Here is a 22,147-nt window from a genome sequence, read left to right as displayed (position 1 = left end):
CCTACCATTGTCTGTGAGTGGGTGAGTAGTGCTATTGAAAAGTGGTCAGAAAACTTGTCATTAGACATTGACACAATAGATGGAGACGAGATACTCCTAACGTTAGGTCATATCAAAGACGCTGCTGCGTACGTACTAGAATCCATGAAATATATTGGTTTCTTGGGATCAAGAACCGCTACCATGGCAGTATCGGCTCGGAGGGCGTTGTGGATTCGCCAGTGGAATGCTGATGTAGATTCCAAAATAAAATATGGAGATTGTCCCGTATAAAGGTGAGGCCTTGTTTGGTGATGGGCTTTATGCGTTAGTCTCGGCGGCTACCGCAGGTAAGTCAACATTCTTGTCTTATGCTCCTACACCGGCGAAAAAGACACATCACTCTCACATACAGTCCTTTCGGCCTAACAAATACAAAAAGGCCAAAGGTCTCCCCTTTTTTTGCAGGTAGGGGAAGGGGAAAAGGAAAGAAATCCGCAGCGTCTCCCGGATCGCAGGAGCAGAAGTCCACCCCTGCTTCTGCCAAATATGCAGCATAACGCTGGGGCTCCCTTGCGGGATTCCTCTCGGGTGGGAGCACGTCTGAAACTTTTCAGTCAAATATGGATTCAATCTGGCCTGGACCAATGGGTCTTACAAATAGTGTCCCATGGGTACAAACTAGTTTCAAGACGTCCCCCCATGATGATTTTTCAAATCGACCTTGCCAGCTTCTCTTCCGGGAAGAGAGGCAGTAACAACGGCAATTAAAAAATTATGTCAGGATCAGGTCATTGTCCTGGTACCCTTGGCACAGTAAAGAGAAGGTTTTTCTATTCAAGCCTCTTCGTAGTTCCGAAGCCGGACAGCTCGGTCATACCGATTTTAAACCTGAAAATCTTAATCTCTACCTGAAAAGGTTCAAGTTCAAGATGGAATCCCTGAGGGTAGTGATTTCCAGTCTGGAAGAGGGGGACTTCATAGTGTCAGTAGACATAAAAGATGCTTACTTGCATGTTCCCATTTATCCTCCTCACCAAGCTTATTTGAGATTTGCAGTACAGGATTGCCATTACCAGTTTCTGACGTTGCCGTTCGGACTCTCCACGGCACCGAGGGTATTCACCAAGGTGATGGCGGAGATGATGGTACTCCTTCGTTAAAAAGGAGTCAATATAATTCCTTATCTGGACGATCTCCTGATAAAGCGAGATCCAGGGACCAGTTGGTGCAGAACATCGCACTCTCCCTGTCAATACTCCAACAACACGGTTGGATCATGAATTTTCCAAAGTCGCAGTTGGAACCGACGACAAGATTGTCCTTTTTAGGGATGATTCTGGACACAGAAGTACGGAGAGTATTTCTTCCAGAAAAGGCTCTGGAAATCCAGAAAATGGTCAAACAAATATTGAAACCAACAAGCGTATTGATCCATCAATGCATTCGGTTGTTGGCGAAAATGGTAGCGGCCTACGAGGCCATACAGTTTGGCCGATTTCATGCCAGAGTATTCCAGTGGGACCTGTTGGACAAGTGGTCTGGATGCCACCTACACATACGCCGGAAAATAATCCTGTCCCCCAAAGCCAGGATTTCGCTCCTGTGGTGGCTACACAGTTCTCACCTACTAGAGGGACGCAGGTTTGGGATTCACGACTGGGTCCTAATAACCACGGATGCAAGTCTCCGAGGCTGGAGAGCTGTCACACAGGGGGAAAGGTCCGTTCTGGAATTGAGAGCCATTTACAACGGCCTTCTACAAGCGGTACATCTTCTTCAAGATCCCGTGCAGATCCAGTCGGACAATGTAACAGCAGTTGCGTACATAAACAGGCAAGGCGGAACGAAAAGCAGAGAGGCAATGGAAAAGGTGACAAGGATTCTCCTCTGGGCAGAAAGACATGTTAGAGCTCTGTCAGCAATTTTCATTCCGGGAGTGGACAACTGGGAAGAAGACTTCCTCAGCAGACACGATCTCCATTCAGGAGAGTGGGGCCTCCACCAAGAAGTCTTCGCAGAGGTGACGAGTCTTTGGGGAGTTCCTCAAGTAGACATGATGGCATCTCATCTAAACAAGAAGCTTCAGAGATATTGTTCCTGGTCGAGAGACCCTCAAGCAATAGCAGTGGATACACTGGTGACGCAGTGGGTGTTTCGGTTGGTATATGTTTTCCCTCCACTTCCACTGATTCCAAAAGTTCTCAAAATAATAATAAGAACAAGAGTTTGAGCAATCTTCATTGCCCCAGACTGGCCAAGGAGGGCTTGGTATCCAGATCTTCAGGAGTTGCTTATAGAAGATCCTCGGCTTCTTCCTCCTCGAGAGGACCTACTACAGCAGGGGCCGTGTGTGTATCAAGACATACCGCGGCTACGTTTGATGGCATGGCTGTTGAGCATCAGATCCTAGCCCGAAAGGGTATTCCCAAGGAAGTTATCCCCACTCTTATTCAGGCCAGGAAAGGAGTAACGTCTAAACATTACCACCGTATTTGGAGAAAATATGTGTCTTGGTGTGAATCCAAGAAGGCTCCTACGGAAGAGTTTGAGTTGGGACGTTTTCTCCATTTTCTGCAGGCTGCCGTGGATGCGGGCCTTAGATTGGGGTCAATCAAGGTCCAGATTTCGGCCTTATAATTTTCTTTAAAAAACAATTGGCCTCCTTTCCAGAAGTTCAGACGTTCGTGAAAGGGGTTCTGCACATCCAGCCTCCATTTGGGCCTCCAGTGGCACCATGGGACCTTAATGTGGTGTTGCAGTTCCTTCAATCAGGTTGGTTTGAGCCTCTACAAGAAAGAGTTGAAGTTTCTCACTTGGAAAGTGGTGATGCTTTTGGCATTGGCATCCGCAAGGCGGGTGTCTGAATTGGGGACCTTGTCCCACAAGAGCCCCTACCTGATCTTCCATGAAGATAGGGCAGAGTTGAGAACTCATCAACATTTTCTTCCAAAGGTGGTTTCCTCTTTCCACATAAACCAACCTATTGTGGTGCCAGTTGCTACTGACACGTTCGCTGAGTCAAAGTCTCTAGATGTGGTTAGAGCTTTGAAGATTAATGTCGCTAGAACAGCTCGAATACGGAAAACAGAGGTTTTGTTTGTCCTGTATGAACCCAACAAGATTGGGTGTCCTGCTTCCAAGCAGACTATTGCGCGCTGGATCAGAGGTACGATTCAGCAAGCTCATTCTACTGCTGGATTGCCGTTACCGATGTCGGTGAAGGCCCATTCTACTAGGAAGGTGGGCTCCTCCTGGGCGGCTGCCCGGGGGGTCTCGGCATTACAACTTTGCCGAGCAGCTACTTGGTCAGGGTCAAACGCATTTGCAAAATTCTACAAGTTTGACACCTTGGCCGATGAGGACCTAAAGTTTGGTCAATCAGTGCTGCAGGGTCATCCGCACTCTCCCGCCCGTACTGGAGCTTTGGTATAGACCCCATGGTCTTGATGTCGTCCCCAGCATCCTCTAGGACGTATGAGAAAATAGGATTTTGATAACCTACCGGTAAATCCTTTTCTCCTAGTCCGTAGAGGATGCTGGGCGCCCGTCCCAGTGCGTACTTTACCTGCAGTTTAGTTATTACAGTTACACAAGTTGTGTTATCTTGGTTTCAGCATGTTGCTGCAATTAGTTCATGCCTGTTGGCGTGTGTTATGTTGAATGCCATGTGTGCGGCATGGTTGAGGGTGTGAGTTGGTAGATATCTCACCACTAGTTAAGTAATTCCTTTCCTCGAAATGTCAGTCTCCCTGGGCACAGTTCCTACAACTGAGGTCTGGAGGAGGGGCATAGAGGGAGGAGACAGTTCACACCCAATGAAAAGTCTTTAGTGTGCCCATGTCTCCTGCGGATCCCGTCTATACCCCATGGTCTTGATGTCGTCCCCAGCATCCTCTACGGACTAGGAGAAAAGGATTTACCGGTAGGTTATCAAAATCCTATTTTAATACATACAATTTGTTTAAACAGTAAAAGAATATATGTACAGTAAACAGGTAAAATATGCAGCATAATATAGAATGCTCTTAAGAAGTCAGTGTAGTGTTAATTAAAAGCATTGATAGCACAATGTGGCAAATAATGCCCTGTGAATAAAAAGGCAAATAAATGTTCTACTGGCTGATGTTTATTTGGTAATCCATGGGCTGTTTCATTTTAAGTACTGCATAAATACTTTCCTACATTTCAAAAAAATGTTATCCATATTGTCGCTATAGCTTTAGCAATAACATTTGGACGAGTTGCTTTGTGGCGAGAAGTGTCAACTATATTTAATGTCTGCTGGTTAATCTGGAAACATTTTCTGCTGGGATCATAAAAGTGTGTTTTCAAGTACCAACTAAAATATATAAGGTATTCTCAAGGACGCACTTCAGAGAAAAATGCCATATAAAATCACAGCATTAATAGAACAGTGATGATATACCAGCTTGTTTTTTACTTCCAGTCTTTCTGCAACAGACTTAGTTGTTGGCCCTGATATAAACTGATGTGATGGTTTCAGTTAAATGCAGAAATCCCCATGTGAACTTTAAAGAAAATGTGATTTTAGATAGTGTAGTACAATATCCTCATCTTCCTTCTCAAAGTATGTCAGCCGCACCAAATGTAACCGCTAATTAAATATGTATCATACAGTACCTGAGCGTGTTCCTTTAGATGTCATAATTGATTTAGGGTTAGTTATGTGCAGCAAGGTTAGTAGGGCATGCCGCAAGGAACTCTGGATTTATTCGCAGATGCTGCAGAAAGGATTACTGGTAAATTTTGGCTTGGGTGACACATTTCATTACGCTGCTGGAATTATTAGATTTTAAGGCACATTGATCTGTAGCTAATTGTTATATAGAAGGCGATGTGTTCTAGACCACAGGTTCTCAAATTCTGTCCTCAGGACCCCAAACAGTTCACGTTTTCCAGGTCTCCTCATAGAATTGCAAGTGAAATAATCAGCTTCACCTGTGGCTCTTTTAAAATGTGTCAGTGAGTTAAGAATACACCTGTGCACCTGCTAGGTGATCTGGAAAACGTGCACTGTGTGGGCTCCTGGGGATCGAGTTTGAGATCCACTGTTCTAGACAATCAGGGAACTGATGACTACAGGTCTACAGTATTTTCCCAATAAAACCAGGGGAGAGCCAGGTGGGAACCTCAGGATTCTCAAGGAATGGGACAAGGGGGATACAGAGGGGAAGGTTACGGGAGCAGAACTACAGGAGGTACAGTTACAGGGCCAGAGGTGAGGGGATCTGGCAATGATGGGTTGACACCTCATCCAAGGCCCCTGCTCCATTGTGAGGCCCCAGATCTGCTTTTAAGACATCTTTAAGAGATCATGGGCAACTCCACAGCATGGGCTCCGAGCACTGGGGACACATATGCCAAAACGCTCATGTTTAGAAGAGGACCCTGCATTACTCTACTCAACTGAAGTCCACATAAACTGCCTGCAGTGGGGAAAAGGGGCAGAACGTACTATAAAATGAGCAAAATAAAAAATAAATCATTGGTGCAAATTGTATTGTGCTGCACTATTCTGTCCCACTGAGTATAATTTTGCTTCCAAATGTAAAGTACAGTTTTCAATGCATTAGCACACACATTTAATGTGTATTAAATGTGCAAAAGGTGTACCTTTTTTAGTAATGCCACCATGTTTTTACACCACGCGGAGGAATAATGCACTCTTTCTATCTTGAACATGTTAAGAATGTCATCTATAGGAGTAGTTGAATGAATTTCATAAGGCCTCTGAAATAAATGGGAACACAGTAAAGTGTTAGCAGTGGCAGTTAATACAATTTTCTTAAAATTCAACATTCATCAAAATATGAGAATAAGCTTTACAAAGTGTGTGTGACTTGTGAATGAATACTGGCCACATGCTGTGACACATTCTGAGGTTGTGGAGCTCTGCCCTGATGTTTCTCTATTTACCAAGTTATAAGTAAGGTGCCAGTGTGATAGGAGGCCGTGCTTTGGACCAATGATGACATAATCCCTATGTTGGCACCCAAACAGCATGGCAACAGGGAGATTTCCAGGCTGAGAGATCATCCTAACATCATAGAGTCTTCCTGACAATCAGGGACAGTCAGCAATTATGATTGTATGTGATAAGTATCACTATACTATTATACTATAGAAACCACAGTACCACTGTATGCAGAAAGTATTATCATGCATTGGTGAATAAAGGACATGTGACATAAGTCAACTCAGTGTAAAATGCAAAATACGCAGCAATACAGAACTTTATACAAAGTGCCAAATTGTCTGTCTTTAGGATACCAAGAAACACGGATACATCCAAGTCTGTAATATAAGTTTGCAGTGCTAGACCTACCTATTGTACTTTTGGGGTATTTCTATTCCAGGCTAAATATGCACATTGTACAAATGGTGACAAAAAAATCACTACAAAGTCTGTTTTCTTCAGCGCTTCCATTTTTGTCACAAAATCCTGTTTTGTCATCTAATACTGTACATCTTAAATCCATCATTAGAGTGAGCACATAATGGGAATATCTTAATTACTTTTAACTGTATCATTGATGTACAGAGTAAAGGAACAGTCTCATGACATTAACCTGGAAGGTGATTCCTGGTTTCCATGACAAGCTAGGAGACGCACTCCAGGGCTGGCCACAAATCAAGGTACTCTCTTGTACCTAAATTAAATGTGGCACAAGTGTTCCCTGTTCCTGCCATCAGAATATGCCAAACTTTGTACCACCACAGCCACTGCCCTTTTGAAGTACAAACTACAGGAACTTAGGGGGTAATTCCAAGTTGATCGCAGCAGGATTTTTGTTAGCAATTGGGCAAAACCATGTGCACTGCAGGGGAGGCAGAAATAACATGTGCAGAGAGAGATAGATTTGGGTGGGGTGTGTTCAGTCTGCAATCTAATTTGCAGTGTAAAAATAAAGCAGCCAGTATTTACCCTGCACAGAAATAAAATAACCCACCCAAATCTAACTCTTTCTGCACATGTTATATCTAGAGATGAGCGCCTGAAATTTTTCGGGTTTTGTGTTTTGGTTTTGGGTTCGGTTCCGCGGCCGTGTTTTGGGTTCGAACGCGTTTTGGCAAAACCTCACCAAATTTTTTTTGTCGGATTCGGGTGTGTTTTGGATTCGGGTGTTTTTTTCAAAAAACACTAAAAAACAGCTTAAATCATAGAATTTGGGGGTCATTTTGATCCCAAAGTATTATTAACCTCAAAAACCATAATTTACACTCATTTTCAGTCTATTCTGAATACCTCACACCTCACAATATTATTTTTAGTCCTAAAATTTGCACCGAGGTCGCTGTGTGAGTAAGATAAGCGACCCTAGTGGCCGACACAAACACCGGGCCCATCTAGGAGTGGCACTGCAGTGTCACGCAGGATGTCCCTTCCAAAAAACCCTCCCCAAACAGCACATGACGCAAAGAAAAAAAGAGGCGCAATGAGGTAGCTGTGTGAGTAAGATTAGCGACCCTAGTGGCCGACACAAACACCGGGCCCATCTAGGAGTGGCACTGCAGTGTCACGCAGGATGTCCCTTCCAAAAAACCCTCCCCAAACAGCACATGACGCAAAGAAAAAAAGAGGCGCAATGAGGTAGCTGTGTGAGTAAGATTAGCGACCCTAGTGGCCGACACAAACACCGGGCCCATCTAGGAGTGGCACTGCAGTGTCACGCAGGATGTCCCTTCCAAAAAACCCTCCCCAAACAGCACATAACGCAAAGAAAAAAAGAGGCGCAATGAGGTAGCTGTGTGAGTAAGATTAGCGACCCTAGTGGCCGACACAAACACCGGGCCCATCTAGGAGTGGCACTGCAGTGTCACGCAGGATGTCCCTTCCAAAAAACCCTCCCCAATCAGCACATGATGCAAAGAAAAAGAAAAGAAAAAAGAGGTGCAAGATGGAATTGTCCTTGGGCCCTCCCACCCACCCTTATGTTGTATAAACAAAACAGGACATGCACACTTTAACCAACCCATCATTTCAGTGACAGGGTCTGCCACACGACTGTGACTGATATGACGGGTTGGTTTGGACCCCCCCCAAAAAAGAAGCAATTAATCTCTCCTTGCACAAACTGGCTCTACAGAGGCAAGATGTCCACCTCATCTTCACCCTCCGATATATCACCGTGTACATCCCCCTCCTCACAGATTATCAATTCGTCCCCACTGGAATCCACCATCTCAGCTCCCTGTGTACTTTGTGGAGGCAATTGCTGCTGGTCAATGTCTCCGCGGAGGAATTGATTATAATTCATTTTAATGAACATCATCTTCTCCACATTTTCTGGATGTAACCTCGTACGCCGATTGCTGACAAGGTGAGCGGCGGCACTAAACACTCTTTCGGAGTACACACTTGTGGGAGGGCAACTTAGGTAGAATAAAGCCAGTTTGTGCAAGGGCCTCCAAATTGCCTCTTTTTCCTGCCAGTATAAGTACGGACTGTGTGACGTGCCTACTTGGATGCGGTCACTCATATAATCCTCCACCATTCTATCAATGTTGAGAGAATCATATGCAGTGACAGTAGACGACATGTCCGTAATCGTTGTCAGGTCCTTCAGTCCGGACCAGATGTCAGCATCAGCAGTCGCTCCAGACTGCCCTGCATCACCGCCAGCGGGTGGGCTCGGAATTCTGAGCCTTTTCCTCGCACCCCCAGTTGCGGGAGAATGTGAAGGAGGAGATGTTGACAGGTCGCGTTCCGCTTGACTTGACAATTTTGTCACCAGCAGGTCTTTCAACCCCAGCAGACCTGTGTCTGCCGGAAAGAGAGATCCAAGGTAGGCTTTAAATCTAGGATCGAGCACGGTGGCCAAAATGTAGTGCTCTGATTTCAACAGATTGACCACCCGTGAATCCTTGTTAAGCGAATTAAGGGCTGCATCCACAAGTCCCACATGCCTAGCGGAATCGCTCCCTTTTAGCTCCTTCTTCAATGCCTCCAGCTTCTTCTGCAAAAGCCTGATGAGGGGAATGACCTGACTCAGGCTGGCAGTGTCTGAACTGACTTCACGTGTGGCAAGTTCAAAGGGCATCAGAACCTTGCACAACGTTGAAATCATTCTCCACTGCACTTGAGACAGGTGCATTCCACCTACTATATCGTGCTCAATTGTATAGGCTTGAATGGCCTTTTGCTGCTCCTCCAACCTCTGAAGCATATAGAGGGTTGAATTCCACCTCGTTACCACTTCTTGCTTCAGATGATGGCAGGGCAGGTTCAGTAGTTTTTGGTGGTGCTCCAGTCTTCTGTACGTGGTGCCTGTACGCCGAAAGTGTCCCGCAATTTTTCTGGCCACCGACAGCATCTCTTGCACGCCCCTGTCGTTTTTTAAAAAATTCTGCACCACCAAATTCAAGGTATGTGCAAAACATGGGACGTGCTGGAATTTGCCCATATTTAATGCACACACAATATTGCTGGCGTTGTCCGATGCCACAAATCCACAGGAGAGTCCAATTGGGGTAAGCCATTCCGCGATGATCTTCCTCAGTTGCCGTAAGAGGTTTTCAGCTGTGTGCGTATTCTGGAAAGCGGTGATACAAAGCGTAGCCTGCCTAGGAAAGAGTTGGCGTTTGCGAGATGCTGCTACTGGTGCCGCCGCTGCTGTTCTTGCGGCGGGAGTCCATACATCTACCCAGTGGGCTGTCACAGTCATATAGTCCTGACCCTGCCCTGCTCCACTTGTCCACATGTCCGTGGTTAAGTGGACATTGGGTACAACTGCATTTTTTAGGACACTGGTGAGTCTTTTTCTGACGTCCGTGTACATTCTCGGTATCGCCTGCCTAGAGAAGTGGAACCTAGATGGTATTTGGTAACGGGGGCACACTGCCTCAATAAATTGTCTAGTTCCCTGTGAACTAACGGCGGATACCGGACGCACGTCTAACACCAACATAGTTGTCAAGGACTCAGTTATCCGCTTTGCAGTAGGATGACTGCTGTGATATTTCATCTTCCTCGCAAAGGACTGTTGAACAGTCAATTGCTTACTGGAAGTAGTACAAGTGGGCTTACGACTTCCCCTCTGGGATGACCATCGACTCCCAGCGGCAACAACAGCAGCGCCAGCAGCAGTAGGCGTTACACGCAAGGATGCATCGGAGGAATCCCAGGCAGGAGAGGACTCGTCAGAATTGCCAGTGACATGGCCTGCAGGACTATTGGCATTCCTGGGGAAGGAGGAAATTGACACTGAGGGAGTTGGTGGGGTGGTTTGCGTGAGCTTGGTTACAAGAGGAAGGGATTTACTGGTCAGTGGACTGCTTCCGCTGTCACCCAAAGTTTTTGAACTTGTCACTGACTTATTATGAATGCGCTGCAGGTGACGTATAAGGGAGGATGTTCCGAGGTGGTTAACGTCCTTACCCCTACTTATTACAGCTTGACAAAGGGAACACACGGCTTGACACCTGTTGTCCGCATTTCTGGTGAAATACCTCCACACCGAAGAGCTGATTTTTTTGGTATTTTCACCTGGCATGTCAACGGCCATATTCCTCCCACGGACAACAGGTGTCTCCCCGGGTGCCTGACTTAAACAAACCACCTCACCATCAGAATCCTCCTGGTCAATGTCCTCCCCAGCGCCAGCAACACCCATATCCTCCTCATCCTGGTGTACTTCAACACTGACATCTTCAATCTGACTATCAGGAACTGGACTGCGGGTGCTCCTTCCAGCACTTGCAGGGGGCGTGCAAATGGTGGAAGGCGCATGCTCTTCACGTCCAGTGTTGGGAAGGTCAGGCATCGCAACCGACACAATTGGACTCTCCTTGTGGATTTGGGATTTCGAAGAATGCACAGTTCTTTGCTGTGCTGCTTTTGCCAGCTTGAGTCTTTTCATTTTTCTAGCGAGAGGCTGAGTGCTTCCATCCTCATGTGAAGCTGAACCACTAGCCATGAACATAGGCCAGGGCCTCAGCCGTTCCTTGCCACTCCGTGTGGTAAATGGCATATTGGCAAGTTTACGCTTCTCCTCCGACAATTTTATTTTAGGTTTTGGAGTCCTTTTTTTACTGATATTTGGTGTTTTGGATTTGACATGCTCTGTACTATGACATTGGGCATCGGCCTTGGCAGACGACGTTGCTGGCATTTCATCGTCTCGGCCATGACTAGTGGCAGCAGCTTCAGCACGAGGTGGAAGTGGATCTTGATCTTTCCCTAATTTTGGAACCTCAACATTTTTGTTCTCCATATTTTAATAGGCACAACTAAAAGGCACCTCAGGTAAACAATGGAGATGGATGGATTGGATACTAGTATACAATTATGGACGGGCTGCCGAGTGCCGACACAGAGGTAGCCACAGCCGTGAACTACCGCACTGTACTGTGTCTGCTGCTAATATAGACTGGTTGATAAAGAGATAGTATACTCGTAACTAGTATGTATGTATAAAGAAAGAAAAAAAAACCACGGTTAGGTGGTATATACAATTATGGACGGGCTGCCGAGTGCCGACACAGAGGTAGCCACAGCCGTGAACTACCGCACTGTACTGTGTCTGCTGCTAATATATAGACTGGTTGATAAAGAGATAGTATACTCGTAACTAGTATGTATGTATAAAGAAAGAAAAAAAAACCACGGTTAGGTGGTATATACAATTATGGACGGGCTGCCGAGTGCCGACACAGAGGTAGCCACAGCCGTGAACTACCGCACTGTACTGCGTCTGCTGCTAATATATAGACTGGTTGATAAAGAGATAGTATACTCGTAACTAGTATGTATGTATAAAGAAAGAAAAAAAAAACCACGGTTAGGTGGTATATACAATTATGGACGGGCTGCCGAGTGCCGACACAGAGGTAGCCACAGCCGTGAACTACCGCACTGTACTGTGTCTGCTGCTAATATATAGACTGGTTGATAAAGAGATAGTATACTCGTAACTAGTATGTATGTATAAAGAAAGAAAAAAAAACCACGGTTAGGTGGTATATACAATTATGGACGGGCTGCCGAGTGCCGACACAGAGGTAGCCACAGCCGTGAACTACCGCACTGTACTGTGTCTGCTGCTAATATATAGACTGGTTGATAAAGAGATAGTATACTCGTAACTAGTATGTATGTATAAAGAAAGAAAAAAAAACCACGGTTAGGTGGTATATACAATTATGGACGGGCTGCCGAGTGCCGACACAGAGGTAGCCACAGCCGTGAACTACCGCACTGTACTGTGTCTGCTGCTAATATATAGACTGGTTGATAAAGAGATAGTATACTCGTAACTAGTATGTATGTATAAAGAAAGAAAAAAAAACCACGGTTAGGTGGTATATACAATTATGGACGGGCTGCCGAGTGCCGACACAGAGGTAGCCACAGCCGTGAACTACCGCACTGTACTGTGTCTGCTGCTAATATAGACTGGTTGATAAAGAGATAGTATACTACTAATATTATATATACTGGTGGTCAGGTCACTGGTCACTAGTCACACTGGCAGTGGCACTCCTGCAGCAAAAGTGTGCACTGTTTAATTTTAATATAATATTATGTACTCCTGGCTCCTGCTATAACCTATAACTGGCACTGCAGTAGTGCTCCCCAGTCTCCCCCACAATTATAAGCTGTGTGAGCTGAGCAGTCAGACAGATATATAATATATATAGATGATGCAGCACACTGGCCTGAGCCTGAGCAGTGCACACAGATATGGTATGTGACTGACTGAGTCACTGTGTGTATCGCTTTTTTCAGGCAGAGAACGGATATATTAAATAAACTGCACTGTGTGTCTGGTGGTCACTCACTATATAATATATTATGTACTCCTGGCTCCTGCTATAACCTATAACTGGCACTGCAGTAGTGCTCCCCAGTCTCCCCCACAATTATAAGCTGTGTGAGCTGAGCAGTCAGACAGATATATATAATATTATATATAGATAATAGATGATGCAGCACACTGGCCTGAGCCTGAGCAGTGCACACAGATATGGTATGTGACTGAGTCACTGTGTGCTGTGTATCGCTTTTTTCAGGCAGAGAACGGATTATAAATAAAACTGGTGGTCACTGGTCACTATCAGCAAAACTCTGCACTGTACTGAGTACTCCTAATGCTCCCCAAAATTAGTAAATCAAGTGTCTCTCTAATCTATTCTAAACGGAGAGGACGCCAGCCACGTCCTCTCCCTATCAATCTCAATGCACGTGTGAAAATGGCGGCGACGCGCGGCTCCTTATATAGAATCCGAGTCTCGCGATAGAATCCGAGCCTCGCGAGAATCCGACAGCGTCATGATGACGTTCGGGCGCGCTCGGGTTAACCGAGCAAGGCGGGAAGATCCGAGTCGCTCGGACCCGTGAAAAAAAACATGAAGTTCTGGCGGGTTCGGATTCAGAGAAACCGAACCCGCTCATCTCTAGTTATATCTGCCTCCCCTGCAGTGCACATGGTTTTGCCCAATTGCTATCAAAAATCCTGCTGCGATCAACTTGGAATTACCCCCTTAATGCAGACAGAGGACCTTTACTGTTTAAACCATTTCAGAGATAAAGATAAAAGAGGGCACAAGTCATTTGGTAGTCATCCTAATAAATAATCTAAAGGACTCATATATTGTTAAAAATACTGCAATTGAAACGAATGAAAAGAAAAGAAAACAGTATTCTACTAATCAACAGTATTCTACTAATGTTACTGAAATTGTTTCATTTTACTTTAATCATGTTCATTACTTAATTATTATTAAACTTTCCCTACTTTAAATTCTATGTTATCAGCAGCAGCTGAGATCCAGTGTATTGTTGTGCTGGGCCAGTCATACATTGGGGGTCATTCCGAGTTGTTCGCTCTGTAAAAATCTTCGCATCGCAGCGATTTTCCGCTTAATGCGCATGCGCAATGTCCGGACTGCGCCAAGTAAATTTGCTATGCACTTAGGAATTTTACTCACGGCTTTTTCATCGTTCTGGCGATCGTAATGTGATTGACAGGAAATGGGTGTTACTGGGCGGAAACAGGCCGTTTTATGGGCGTGTGGGAAAAAACGCTACCGTTTCCGGAAAAAACGCAGGAGTTGCCGGAGAAACGGGGGAGTGTCTGGGCGAACGCTGGGTGTGTTTGTGACGTCAAACCAGGAACGACAAGCACTGAACTGATCGCAGATGCCGAGTAAGTCTGAAGCTACTCAGAAACTGCTACGAGGTGTGTAATCGCAATATTGCGAATACTTCGTTCGCAATTTTAAGATGCTAAGATTCACTCCCAGTAGGCGGCGGCTTAGCATGAGCAAATCTGCTAAAATCCGCTTGCGAGCGAACAACTCGGAATGACCCCCATAAATCAAAATATAACAAGAACCCACACATACAAATAAAGGCAAATATGCATAATTCATCCAGTGTTTCAGCTAATACGCATTCATTCAGAATTAATCTAACATTTCGCTTATAATCAAAAATTCCCACATATATAACACCAATATTTAGATACTGTTCATCTTCATCCAAGCTCATGTGTCCCAATAAAGGGGTAAATTTACTAACATTCGTAATTTTCGGAAAAAGGTCAAAGTTCAATCACGAATGACATCGAAAGTGTAAAACTGCAACTTTTTGAATTTATTACGACTAATTTACTAAGCTGTCGTATTCGGGTTTTTCTTTTCTTCCGATGTCGATGTCATTCGTGTTTTTTTTTTTTTTTTTTACGGCAGTGATTAGCAAAACACTGCCGACTTTTTTACAATTAATCTCGGCCGGATCTGTGTGATCCGTGCTGGGGTTCTTTTTTTTTTTTTTTTTTTTTAAATTAAACACTGTAAAATCTAAATAAAAAATTGCGTGGGGTCCCCCCTCCTAAGCATAACCAGCCTCGGGCTCTTTGAGCCGATCCTGGTTGCAAAAATATTGGGAAAAAAATGACAGGGGTTCCCCCATATTTAAGCAACCAGCATCGGGCTCTGCGCCTGGTCCTGGTTCCAAAAATATGGGGGACAAAAAGAGTAGGGGTCCCCCGTATTTTTAAAACCAGCACCGGGCTCCACTAGCTGGACAGATAATGCCACAGCCGGGGGTCACTTTTATATAGTGCCCTGCGGCCGTGGCATCAAAAATCCAACTAGTCACCCCTGGCCGGGGTACCCTGGGGGAGTGGGGACCCCTTCAATCAAGGGGTCCCCCACCCCCCAGCCACCCAAGGGCCAGGGGTGAAGCCCGAGGCTGTCCCCCCCCATCCAATGGGCTGCGGATGGGGGGGCTGATAGCCTTTGATGTAAATGAAAAGATATTGTTTTTAGTAGCAGTACTACAAGTCCCAGCAAGCCTCCCCCGCATGCTGGTACTTGGAGAACCACAAGTACCAGCATGCGGCGGAAAAACGGGCCCGCTGGTACCTGTAGTACTACGACTAAAAAAATACCCAAAAAAACACAAGACACACACACCGTGAAAGTATAATTTTATTACATACATACACACATACATACATACTTACCTTATGTTCCCACGCAGGTCGGTCCTCTTCTCCAGTAGAATCCAAGGGGTACCTGTTGAAGAAATTATACTCACGAGATCCAGGGGTCCAGGGTCCTCGGGGAATCCAGGTGTAATCCACGTACTTGAAAAAAATAACAAAACGGACACCCGAGCCACGCACTAAAAGGGGACCCATGTTTGCACATGGATCCCCTTTTCCCGACTGCCAGAAACCCACTCTGACTGATGTCTAAGTGGGTTTCTTCAGCCAATCAGGGAGTGCCACGTTGTAGCACTCTCCTGATCGGCTGTGTGCTCCTGTCCTAACTGACAGGCAGCACACGGCAGTGTTACAATGTAGCGCCTATGCGCTACATTGTAACCAATGCTGGGAACTTTCTGCCCTGCGGTTGACCTAAAGTGACGTCACCGCTGAGCAGAAAGTTCCCAGCATTGGTTACAATGTAGCGCATAGGCGCTACATTGTAACACTGCCGTGTGCCGCCTGTCAGTTAGGACAGGAGCACACAGCCGATCAGGAGAGTGCTACAACGTGGCACTCCCTGATTGGCTGAAAAAACCCACTTAGACATCAGTCAGAGTGGGTTTCTGGCAGTCGGGAAAAGGGGATCCATGTGCAAACATGGGTCCCCTTTTAGTGCGTGGCTCGGGTGTCCGTTTTGTTATTTTTTTTCAAGTACGTGGATTACACCTGGATTCCCCGAGGACCCTGGACCCCTGGATCTCGTGAGTATAATTTCTTCAACAGGTACCCCTTGGATTCTACTGGAGAAGAGGACCGACCTGCGTGGGAACATAAGGTAAGTATGTATGTATGTGTGTATGTATGTAATAAAATTATACTTTCACGGTGTGTGTGTCTTGTGTTTTTTTGGGTATTTTTTTAGTCGTAGTACTACAGGTACCAGCGGGCCCGTTTTTCCGCCGCATGCTGGTACTTGTGGTTCTCCAAGTACCAGCATGCGGGGGAGGCTTGCTGGGACTTGTAGTACTGCTACTAAAAACAATATCTTTTCTTTTACAACAAAGGCTATCAGCCCCCCCATCCGCAGCCCATTGGATGGGGGGGGACAGCCTCGGGCTTCACCCCTGGCCCTTGGGTGGCTGGGGGGGGGGGGGGACCCCTTGATTGAAGGGGTCCCCACTCCCACAGGGTACCCTGGCCAGGGGTGACTAGTTGGATTTTTGATGCCACGGCCGCAGGGCACTATATAAAAGTGACCCCCGGCTGTGGCATTATCTGTCCAGCTAGTGGAGCCCGGTGCTGGTTTTAAAAATACGGGGGACCCCTACTCTTTTTGTCCCCCGTATTTTTGGAACCAGGACCAGGCGCAGAGCCCGATGCTGGTTGCTTAAATATGGGGGAACCCCTGTCAATTTTTCCCCCATATTTCTGCAACCAGGATCGGCTCAAAGAGCCCGAGGCTGGTTATGCTTAGGAGGGGGGACCCCACGCAATTTTTTTTTTAAAAATAAGCACTTTCCCACCCCTTCCCACTGATATACATGCACGGATCTCATGGATCCGTGCATGCCTATCCAATCACGAATAAAAAAAAAAGGTCTGTTTTTTTTTAGCACTTTTTTACGAGTTGTAATTTTTCACGGCAGTGTTTGTTTTTTTTTTGCTTTGCACTTCTTAGTAAATGACCGAGATTCATACTTAAACAGCCGCGTTTTGACCGATGGTGTATTCATTCGTGATTTTTTTCCTAGGACTTCAAAATATTACGAATGCCCTCATCACTGCCGTGATTATTGCTTAGTAAATTACCGAGATGACACTTTGATGAAAAAACGGCATCTCGGTCAAAATCGGGACCTTAGTAAATTTACCCCAAAGTCTTAACCCAATGTTTTCTGCTTCAATGTCTTCATAAAGGGATTATTTATGGTGTTTATGTACAGTATATGATAAAGTCATATTATCCTTATGTACAGTACATGATGAAAAAACCGCACTAATTCGACACAGGGTATTCATTTGTGAGCATTTACGCCTGTTTTTTAATCTCTTTTCACCCATGTCGTTTCACTTTTTTTTTTTGTCAAATCGGCATGGGCAAAAATTGTGCCAAAAACAGGCGGAAACGCCCACAGATTTGGCAAAAAACACATGTATCGTGGCGAATTCACTGATATACGTGGTTTTCGCCAGTGCCGGATTTTTCAACCATGCGAAAATATGGCATGCTCATTGAATAGGTCCAATGTAAATTCAGCCTTAAAACGGGCAAAAAGTGCAGTTTTTCAGACTGGTCCAAAAAACTGCACTAATCGAATACCCTAATCCTAACAGTAGGATTACAGTTTTACATGCCTGCTTCCTTGTGTGTGTACGAGATTTGTCCTATGTTTGTATGTATGTTTACCACTGACACTTAATATTTATTTATAATGTAGATGTTTACCTTTTTGATTATTTGTGTGTTGAAGACTTTACATGTGTTCAATAAGCTACTGTATGTGCCACTATTAATTCTAAAGTCTGCATTTTGGACTTTCATGTTTAGTGCTAGTAAAACCCCTGATAATGGCATATTCATAAAAATCCCAGATTAATTATTTTACATTTTTAATTATATGACTGTGTCATTATATAGGGTGATTCAAAAGTCGCAGTACACCCTTTTGTTTCAAAAACTGTGCAGGAAATGGGAAAACTGAATACTCCAGTAAGATATGGGTGAGGTGGGCTTCCAGTAAGATATGGGTGAGGTGGGCTATCTTTTTGGGTATGTACCGAACACGGGCGCCATCTTGAGATCGGCCATCTTGAATCTAAGTCAGTTTTCCCATTTCCAGCACAGTTTTTGAAACAAAAGGGTGTACTGTGACTTTTGAATCACCCTGTACATCCTATAATTTGGAATAGAAAATGCTCTATATCTTAGCCCCTTAATATGGCTCTACAATGTATGAGGTCGTCTTATGAGAGCTTCAGAGTTTGTCCACCAAGAATTCACAGATACTGTACATGCCATATAATTCAAGGACTATTTTTTCCTCTATCGGAATATATAATAAGACAACAAGCATTGTTTGTACTTGGCCAATATTCAGCCCTTTGGTACTCAATAATTGCTAGCTTACCTGTGTCACATGACCGTTTAGAAGTGTTCACAAAGGAATGCTTCTATTAGTGAATATAAAACTAATACAGTTAGGATCAGTTCGTAAACACTTAAAACATTTATTTACTTTGCTGCCAGTGGTGTTATGATTTGAGGGGATGAAAATGCCCAACCAAAATCACATTGTTGCGCCCCAGGATTGGATGTGAGCCATATAACACTAATAAAGCCCTTAGATGCACTTGTCCCTCCCTGCTTAGCATCACAGCCAATCAGGAAAGATGTTGTTAGTGTGCAGGCAGGAACATCAGGCATCTGTTATATTGAGTCCAATTTGGAGATGGCAAATCCACTTACCCAACCTCTCAGTAGCTCGTACGCTGTGATTCCTAACGACCACCAGTCTACAGGATAGGAGTACCCGGGCCCCGCTTCCATGAATGACTGGAATACTTCCGGAGCTAAAATATTAAATATAAACCATGAATGTTATAGTTTAGAATATAACAGCAACATTGCAAAACACAGATATCTAGACAGTATAATACTATACATAAAAGTGAGCACATTGCTTTCATGTTATTGCACAGAAGGAAATTTGGCCTTTGCCATTTCATCGGTTACATCTACCACATGGATCCTGATACCATCCCCACTCATGTGATTGAACTCCCAATTGTAATACAGCAATGTCCCAAGACTGAACAGAAACCTAGAATGTGACGGCAGATATGAACCACTTGGCCCATCTTGTCTGCCCCAAACACATGTACACACACATTAGGGTTCATTTTGGTCAGGAGCCAATTAACCTAACTGTATATTTTTGGATTGTGGGAGGAAACCAGAGAGCCTAGAAGAACCCACGCAAGCCCAGGGAGAATATACAAACTCCACACAGGGCTGTGGTGGTAAGAGGCAGTAATGCTAACCATTACACCTCGTACTGCCTAAGGCGTAGCACGCAGGCCTCAGCAGAGCTGGACTGACTCCATTTAACAATGATGCTTATTGGTGGCAGCATATTTTGTTTAGTATCGCAGTGAACGTAGCAAATATGCTGGCAGTATTTAATAAGGCTCACCACTCCGATGAGGTATAATGGTGTTCTCCTCCCATCAGCCTCATCCTCCGTTTAGGCTTATGTGTAATGCACATGAACAATGGCTGTCTGCACATGCACACTGCACTTCAACCCGTCGGGGACTCAACAAATCTCAACAAAAGGAAATGCCCACACTCAAACTATCAGATTATTATTATTATTATTATTATTATTACTGCTACTACTATTACTACTTCTAATAATAATAATAATAATAATAATAATAAAGATTGTTATAATAATGTTGCAAAATTAATAATTCAAATGATATAGATGTATGGGATGAGGGAAGGTGTGCCATTTGTATCTAAATTGATAAACCAGGCAACGAAGGAGAAAAAAAAGGAATACACCTAATGAGGCCTCATATCCACAAAGTATCCACATAGATCATAGCTAAAAAATTTACTTTTATTAATAATATATTGTAATAAAAACAACTGTTAAGGTGGTCTGCTTATTATTCAACAATAAATGATGATGCAGCAAGGTGTTTAAAAAACAGATTGAAGAATATCCACTTGGAAGTGACATAAAAAAAAATAGGAATTTAATACCTACCGGTAATTCCTTTTCTCCTAGTCCGTAGTGAATACTGGTAATCTGTACTTTAGTACCATGGGGTATAGATTGGGTCCACTGGAGCCTGGCACTTTAAAACCTTTAGTGTGTGTATGTGTGTGCTGGCTCCTCCCCTCTATGCCCCTCCTACCAGACTCAGTCTAGGAAAACTGTGCCCGAGGAGATAGACATACCATGAGAAAAGAACAAATCCAACAGCGGTGAGGCAACAAGCCAACACACAACCAAAACCGAAAGGAGGGCGCTAACCAGAAAAGAGGATAGCAATACCAACCTAACCAGGATAGCAAAATATCCCAACAACATATAGGGTCTGCAACGGCGGGTCAACCAAATACTTACTCAGGTAAGCAGGAATCAAAGCACTGAGGTGCGTGCCCAGTATCCACTACGGACTAGGAGAAAAGGAATTACCGGTAGGTATTAAATTTCTATTTTCTCTTACGTCCTAGTAGATACTGGGTATCTGTACTTTAGTACCATGGGGAAGTCCCAAAGCTCCCAAACGGGTGGGAGAGTGCTGAGACCCCTGTAAAACCGCCTGACCAAACTGAAGGTCATCCTTAGCCAAGGTGTCAAACCTATAGAATTTAACAAAGGTCATTCTAGGCCAAGGTGTCGAACCTATAGAACTTAACAAAGGCAGCTGCCCGGGGTGTCTCGGCCTTACAGTTGTGCCGAGGAGCAGCTCCGCACAACTGTAAGGCCGAGACACCCTGGGCAGCAGCCCAGTAAGAGCCCACCAATCTCGTTGAGTGAGCCTGAATAGACGTCGGCAAAGGCAGAGCCGCCAAAGTATAAGCTTGTTGAATGGTCAACCTGAGCCAATGAGCAATTGATTGCTTAGAAGCCGGATGACCAATCTTGGTGGCATCATAAAGGACAAACAGCAAGTCAGATTTCTGATGACGAGCAGTCCGTTTGACATAAATCTTCAGAGCCCTCACCACATCCAGGGTATCTGGACCAACAGAAGCATCAGACAATACCGGAACTACAATGGGTTGATTGACATGAAAAGCCGAAACCACTTTTGGCAAAAACTGAGGACGGGTTCTGAGTTCCGCATTGTCTTCATGAAAAATCAAATAAGGGCTTTTACAGGATAAGGCCCCTAATTCAGAGACACGTCTGGCAGATGCCAAAGCTAACTACATCACCATCTTCCAGGTGAGAAATTTTAACTCCACCCTATGTAAGGGTTCAAACCAGTCTAATTGGAGATAGGACAAAACCACATTAAGATCCCACGGAGCCGTGGGAGGCATGAAGGGCGGTTGCATATGAAGAACTCCTGTTAGGAAAGTTTGTACTTCCGCCAACATGGCAAGCTGTTTCTGGGAGAAAATAGAGAGCGACGAAATCTGGACTTTGATGGAGCTTAAATGTAGGCCCATATCCACACCCGCTTGAAGGAAAAGTAGAAAACGACCAACTCTAAATTCCCATGGCATACACCTTTCTACTTTCACACCAGGAATCATACTTTTTCCAGATACGATGATAATGTTTTGACGTAACCATCTTCCTGGCCAACCATTTGTCCAGGAGATCCAGCTGAAATGGTTGGGCATGAAATCTGCCATATTGGATTGCCTCGTAAGCAGCAACCATCTTGCCCAGCAAATGTATGAAAAGATGTATGGACACCTTGCGAGGAAGGAGCACTGAGCAGATTAAAGCCTGAATAGCCAAGACCTTGGTGAAGACCATCTGAGGTGTGGACAGGCCAAAGGGCAAGGCCTGAAACTGGAAGTTTTCATCCCAGATGGTTGATAAAGCTAACTATTTATCTTATAACATTCACAATAATGGGTAAGAGACACAGTACACAATTGGCGTATGGGGTACCGTAAGGGTACGCACTTAGCGTAGCATACGCTCAGCCGTGATCGAGACGCACATGCGACA

The 22,147-nt window shown here is 44.7% G+C and overlaps 1 protein-coding gene across 1 annotated transcript in view; it reads right to left on the bottom strand.

The window, feature by feature from the left end:
• Window positions 1-22,147, bottom strand: part of STK32B (serine/threonine kinase 32B) — a 613,395-nt gene that overhangs the window by 210,360 nt on the left and 380,888 nt on the right. Inside the window, exons 7-8 of the mRNA XM_063923372.1 lie at window positions 18,907-19,010; window positions 5,617-5,733 (exon numbers count right to left, since the gene is read on the bottom strand). Of these exons, the coding sequence (XP_063779442.1) occupies window positions 5,617-5,733; window positions 18,907-19,010 (221 nt within the window). The remainder of the gene's footprint in view (window positions 1-5,616; window positions 5,734-18,906; window positions 19,011-22,147) is intronic.

Source organism: Pseudophryne corroboree, chromosome 1 (genome assembly GCF_028390025.1).
Source record: "Pseudophryne corroboree isolate aPseCor3 chromosome 1, aPseCor3.hap2, whole genome shotgun sequence".
Lineage (NCBI taxonomy): Eukaryota > Metazoa > Chordata > Amphibia > Anura > Myobatrachidae > Pseudophryne > Pseudophryne corroboree.
This window is presented reverse-complemented; position numbering and strand designations above follow the sequence as displayed.